We start from the raw sequence: 6,864 nt of genomic DNA on the forward strand, positions 1-6,864 counted from the left end.
ACTATGACCACTCCCTCTCCTTGGTCTTCAAATATGTCTGATATTAATTTAGTGACACTCTTATGGAAATATGATAATATTTTGTAATTATCATTTAAATCTGTCTCATTTTTAAACTGTCTGTCATAAATCAACATCTCAGGAAAATGTTAATGGGGTTTCAAATCAAAATATGACTTCCTCTTATGAAACAGAACATCATTTCATACTTGTCCACTGAAGAGGACACCTAAAAGCATGTTTATTACACATTTTGGGAGACAAAACAATTGAATAGGAAAACAAAATATATATCAATATTCTTATGAAATATTAGATGTAGGGCTGCACGATAAATCGCATGCGATATTTAATGCGCATCTTGTTAGTAAAGTCGGTTCTGTAATTAGCGTGCTTTCACATGGAGCAGCATTAACTACACAGAGCCGTTGTTCACTGACGAGCTGCGCTAAACCACGTTCATATTCGCGCGATTTTTTGCGCAGCTCATCAGTGAACAACGGCTCTGTGTAGTTAATTCTGCTCAATGTGAAAGCACGCAGGTGATGGAGATTTACCGCTGATTACAGAACCGGCTTTCTGACAAGATGCGCATTAAATATCGCATGCGATTTATCGTGCAGCCCTATTTAAAACGCATGATTTCAGCACGATAAACATGATGATAAGAACCAAAACAGATGTTTTTAGCAGATACGAGCTGTAAAGGCGCAGCTCTATTCTGGAAAAGGGGGCGGGGAGCAGCAGCTCATTTGCATTTAAAGACACAGGCCCGAAAAACAGCTTGTTTCTGCTTCCACTCAAAATAGGCATTTTCAAAATTATGTAATAAATGATCTGTGGAGTATTTTGAGCTGAAACTTCAGACACATTCTGGGGACACCAGAGACTTATATTACATATTGCAAAAAGGGGCATAATATGTCACCTTTAAATTTCATATGAAAACGGCGGCAGACTTCGTCTCCTCCCCGTCTTTCAGCGCGCTCTTCAATCCGCAGACCATGGCGGCGCAGCGCGAGTGGATTCGAACAGAAACAGAGGACACAAGGTGTGTGTTTCTGTTTATCGATAGATTGTTATAATATATGTATCTTGCAGTTCTTTGTCATAAATACAGTTTACAAAAGGTCACGAGGGAGCAATCGGTTTCCCATTTACTGTAAGTTTTCGCTGCGTTCACCCCTCAACACACCACAGCTGTTTCCTCCAGCGAAAATCTAGCTCTTAACACATATGAACGCATACTTTATAAAACGTTCATGTTGCTATTTTCATTTGAAAATTTAATATTTATTAAAAAACATATTACAGTGCATGTGGCATACCATAGAGTCATTCACAACACTGATTAAAGACAGTGACAGACAGCACTCAGTCAATTCACTAATTTTAACTAAATATCAGCATGATTGACAGAGATACAGTAGAAACATTATGTGTGGTTTTGTATTAAATAATGACCCAGATCGTGAAATACATTTATTAGCCTTAAGAGTAAGGAAAGCACAACTCGGGAAAGGAGAGCATCCGAGGAGTAGGGTTGGGTATCGTTAGAAATTTTCCGGTTCCGATTCCAGTTATGCCTAGCGATTCCGTTTCCATTTAAATTAACTATTTTTTTTTTACTATTTTCCCTTAATTGAATGTAGTGTTGCTGGAAGGTAGTAAGTAATGTTGAGTAATGCATGTGCTTCCAAGTTGATGTTTTTTACACTATCAATAACATTTTGCTTTTCAAGCAGGAATAAGCTGGTTGGCCAAATAGTCGCTTGAGGGCTAAGACACTTGTTCATTTCCCTAACTTAATGAAATATTATACTTATAACCATGTATACACACACTGCATAAAGCCCCTATTTTACAAATAATAATGCAGTCAGGAGATGTTGTGATGCAATGAGTGGTTTCCACATTTTTAAACATCTGAAATGCATGAAAATATTTTCTATCACTTTGTTTATCACTCTTGAAATGACACTAAATAAATAAATAATCTAACCCTCATACTTACATAATAGCAGTTTATTTATTTAGTGGTTCAAGTTGAAGTCAGTATGTATATTAATGACAATATGGGACAAATATAATGTAATTTAGTGGCGGCAGGAGCTGCGTGCTGCCGGTACATGTACAGTCAGACAAAACAACTTGCACACTTATCAAAGATGCGAGTGCGCGTAGTCGTGGAAAACGATGTGTTCGGCAGTTAAAGACGCGGCGCGTCTGTGGAGTCCGCGTCATGGGAAACAATATGCTCAGTAATTAAAGAGGCAGGGCGGCGTTTACGTTATTTGGTTTGTGACATCTTTACGGGAAACGCCGGCGCAAGGCTGCTAACAGCACCAGTGTCGCACCAGAACCGTTTTCGGAACTGAAACTTAGAAACTGCTCACGGTTCCGGTTCTTTTCAAAAAACAGAACCGGTTCTGAATAAGAACCGATCGGTTCCCAACCCTACCAAGGAGCATGTGAATGCTATGTATTAGGGTTGGGCCGATAGATGATGCCATCGTCGATGGCTGACAGACATCACGATGAATGTACTGTAATGCAACAGGCTACAGCTAGCAAGCGGCTAACCTTTTAGTGGCTCCGTAGAACGCATTATTTGTTTCACGCTTCGGGCACTCTGCCTCATGTTAATGGAGAGGCTGGATGGAGGTTTTTTTTTTTACATTTAAAAACTATTTTAACACAGGTACTGTTTAAGCATTATTTATCTACTAATACATTTACATTACATTTAGCAGACACTTATCCAAAGCGACTTACAAATGAGGACAATCGAAGCAATCAAAATCAACAAAAGAGCAATGATATGCAAGTGCTATAACAAGTCTCAGTTAGCTTAACGCAGTACACGTAGCAAGTTTTTTTTTTTAATTACAGTACTTATTTAAAAAGATAATTTAAAATATTCATAATTCTGTTTATCTTTATTTTTTACTTCAGTTTTAGTAATTTTAGTACTTAAATTTTGTGTTAGTTGCTAAGGCAACATTTTTCATTCACTTAATTTAAGTTTATACACACGTTACATTTAGTTTTAGTTAACAATAGCAACACTGATCACAGGACTATTAAAGTAACATTTTGCACACATACTGGTCTCATTTAAATATAATTTAATAACAGTTTCAACAACTCAAGTATACAACTTCTATTTTACACCCCATGTAAATATAAATAGGCTTACAACATTCATTTTAAAATCCGAGGTAACGTTGCTGTATTATAACTACTTATGTTATGATAAATCCACTGAATCCCAGCTGATTGAGCACGTATAAACAAGAGTCCAAAACTGATTAGTTTCTCAAAAAGACCTACTAGTTACAAAGAAAAAAAGCAACAATTTAAAATGTTTGGCAATTGTGCTGGCAGTTACAAATAAATACAATTATTTATTTATATCAAACGTTACCTCGTTAAACTACCTTGAATTTTTTTTTTAGAAGTAGACCCTTCAAATATTATATGCACCAAAATAGTAGTTTTATTTGTATTGCATTTACGACACGCATACCTTTAAGAGAGGCAAATAAAATGAAACTCTGGTCATGGGACCATTTACACAAAACATGTACAAATGTGGTTGAAATCAAGACATTCTGCACTTTCTTTATAATTGACCACTCTGTGTAAAAAGCATCAGCAAATCCTTTTAGACACGTCACACTCGGTAATAGTTGCTGGTGGGATTAAATGGGTTAAGAAACATTTTGCAAAAGCCAAAAAGGGACTAAATAACAAAACGCATCCAAACCCCTTGTGTGAGAACTTTCCAAACTACAATCATAACTCCACAAGCAACAGTTCAACTCAACGTGAGTAACACTTACCGCGCTGTTATGCAACACAAACAAGCAACACGCCTGAAACTGAGAGGCGTTTTCTAATGAAGATTAAGACATAATCTAATTATAAACAACGAAACAAGTCTAAGACGTTTTAAGGAGACCAAGAGCAAGAAACGCATCAGTAACGTCTCAAATCTACTCGCGCTGCAGGCCTTCACTGCTCCACGAGCCTTCCAACCATCTGCTACAGTGCGATTAACTCCCACGACATATGTGTGCGATTACCACTAAAATGTGATTACCAACCAATGCACAAAGCAGACTTCCCTTTAAAAAAAGTTGAAAATGATTTAGCACGCACCTCTTCTGCGAGCCTGCTGGCCAGCTAGGCTAAACTAGCCATTCACTGTTTTCTCCAGAGTTGGATCTTCTCTAAAGAACTCACTGTTTTTTGCAGGAACCGATGGTTTGAACTGCTGGTATGTCTCGGTTTTCAACACTCGTCTTGCGTGTGTTCGATGCTGAATTCTTTATATATTTTTCCCTGTATCTGCAACGGTCGCAATTAGTTTTTGACTGTCTCGCTCGGTCGTGCTGTTTGTATTTTACAAAAATGGCTGTTGGACATGAACCACATGAGAAATTCATCCAATGAACCGCGAAGTTCTTCTTCTTTTTGTTTGACGCAAGCTCGAAAACTAAAATAGCGCATTACCGCCATCTACTGCTAGCATGCGCCAGAATCACTGTATCTCGAACAACAGTCAAACTCGAACGATATTCTTTGTTTTTGCTGTTAATAATAATAATAATTATTATTATTGTTGTATTTGTTATCATTAATAGGCTACTGTTATGTCTTTACTGTATTATTATAACATACATACACACACACACACACACACACACACACTCAAATATAAATAAATAAATACACACACACACACAAGCAAAAACAATGGGGCTACAATAAAGAATGAATGAACGACTGAAAATTACAATTTAATACATATTACAATTTATTTTGAAATAAGCAATGCAAATAATTAAAAAAAAATAATTTTCAGTGTTTTTATTTTATATTGGACTTTTTGAAGTGATGATAATAAATGAACTCAAATATAAATAAATAAATACACACACACACACAAGCAAAAACAATGGGGCTACAATAAAGAATGAATGAACGACTGAAAATTACAATTTAATACATATTACAATTTATTTTGAAATAAGCAATGCAAATAATTAAAAAAAAATAATTTTCAGTGTTTTTATTTTATATTGGACTTTTTGAAGTGATGATAATAAATGAAAATCTGAAGATTAAATTCTAACAGTTTTTTTTAATATTGAAGGTTTTTCTTTTCTTTCTTTTTTTAATGCTTTAAAACAAAAACATTAAAACAATATAAATATTTAGAGGAGCAAGTGAAAAGAAGAATAAGTAGTTTATATATTGAAGAAAAGTATTTTGTTTGGTTTAAATTGAAGGTATCTTGATTATTTTTGATGTCTTTTTATATCCACTCAGTTGCAGGACCGTCAGGTGTGTCAGGTGAGCGGTGAGCAGTTATTTGACTATCACTGCAGTATGGAAAATGAGCACCCCAGGACACTTTCTTAGGAGTTATTCAAAGGAGATTTTGAAGGAGAGCTGTTTCATTTCAATCTAATGGATCACCAGACTGTTTTGCTGGTGTTTCTCTGCTTTCTGCTCGTCACTGTGCGCTCAGAAGTGCAGAAAGATTTCTCACCCGAATGCTGTGAGTTTATGTATATGGGCACTCCCCCACGGGGTCTGGAGAACCACTCACTTAAAAAGATCTGCCAGCGTTATAACGGCAAGCCTCGGTATGTCACTCTGTATGATGCGGTGGGTCACATCCCGGTGTATTCTGCGTACACTTTCAAACGCTCCGACGGCTTCAAGAAGGTTGACGTTCCTTGGATGTTCGAGCCTCAGGTAACCAACCGTCGAGTTCTCGTTTTCGCTCATAATGAGTAAAGCTTTGATAACTGCAAGTATCAATAACTTTTGTAGACTTGATGCATAAAAACAAGTAACAGTTTAGATTGAGCAATTCATTTAAACTCCAACTGCTAAAAACTAAAATTAAATCAGCCTTAATTGGACTTATCATCTCCCAGTTTGGTTGGTTAGCTGGTTTAAACCCTTAAAATGCTTTGGTCAGACTGCCAAATACTAAACCAGATGAACACCATCTGAGAGACCAGTTTAATTGACCATCTGAGGCTGGTTTAAGCTGTTTTTACCAGCAGGGTAAGCTGATTTGCTGGTCTTATAGCCAGTTTAAGAACATGAAAAGTGCAAAAAACACCTTTACAACGAATAACATCAAAATATCTTTATATATTTTCCATATGGTGCATATTTTATTGAAAATAGGCTACCTTAAAATCTTGTTGTTTTTTACCTAAATATTCTGTACTCATTCAGCTCTCCACAGCATCAGACTCTGGTGAGATGCAGCCATTTCCTCCCAGTGATGTCCACAACAGTTTTTCAGACTCCCAGGCCGTCTTGGAAGACTACTCAAACATTGTTGATTTCGAACGAGGTCATTTGAACCCCGACGAGCACCAGGCTCACCCCGATGACAAGGCAGCCACGTACACCCTTACCAATGTGGTCCCACAGATCCGTGAGTTCAACGTGGGCCACTGGAAACAACACGAGCACATCATCCGCCGTCGACTCAACAACTACTGCCGCGGCAAGGCGTACATAGTCACGGGGGTCGCCACATCTGGTAGGATGATCCGTAGATACAACATCGATCGAGTGGCCGTTCCTACCTACCTGTGGTCGGCCTACTGCTGCATCAATTACGATCACAATGCCCCCTTTGATGAGCGATCCAAATTCCCGGCCTTTGCAGCCTATGGGCTCAATGAGAAAGAAGGAGCAGAGGTCATAGAGATGTCTATGCAGCAACTGGAATATTTGTTGAAGAAGAACACCTTTGTGGACAAGAGGTTTCAGATTTTCTTTGGGAACTGTGAGCCTAATGATGCCATAATGACAGTCCAGACTTAG

At 37.5% G+C, this 6,864-nt stretch overlaps 2 protein-coding genes across 2 annotated transcripts in view; one reads left to right on the forward strand and one right to left on the reverse strand.

The window, feature by feature from the left end:
- Window positions 1–4,428, reverse strand: part of LOC107678014 (PERQ amino acid-rich with GYF domain-containing protein 1-like) — a 17,262-nt gene extending 12,834 nt beyond the window's left edge. Inside the window, exon 1 of the mRNA XM_016473110.1 lies at window positions 4,165–4,428. The gene's annotated coding sequence lies outside the window, so the exon portion shown is untranslated. The remainder of the gene's footprint in view (window positions 1–4,164) is intronic.
- A 920-nt stretch (window positions 4,429–5,348) lies between these two features.
- Window positions 5,349–6,864, forward strand: LOC107677954 (endonuclease domain-containing 1 protein-like). The gene is made up of 2 exons (XM_016473031.1): window positions 5,349–5,769; window positions 6,265–6,864. The coding sequence occupies exons 1-2, from the start codon at window positions 5,479–5,481 to the stop codon at window positions 6,862–6,864; spliced, it is 891 nt and encodes a 296-aa protein (XP_016328517.1). The 5' UTR covers window positions 5,349–5,478.

Source organism: Sinocyclocheilus anshuiensis, unplaced genomic scaffold (assembly GCF_001515605.1).
Source record: "Sinocyclocheilus anshuiensis isolate Anshui unplaced genomic scaffold, SAMN03320099.WGS_v1.1 scaffold260, whole genome shotgun sequence".
NCBI lineage: Eukaryota > Metazoa > Chordata > Actinopteri > Cypriniformes > Cyprinidae > Sinocyclocheilus > Sinocyclocheilus anshuiensis.

Excerpts from the sequence above, each read along its gene's own strand:
- LOC107677954 (XM_016473031.1), top strand. The coding sequence starts at position 5,479 with ATGGATCACCAGACTGTTTTGCTGGTGTTTCTCTGCTTTCTGCTCGTC. Across the intron at positions 5,770-6,264 it reads CTTGGATGTTCGAGCCTCAG|CTCTCCACAGCATCAGACTC; the intron begins GTAACCAACCGT and ends GTACTCATTCAG.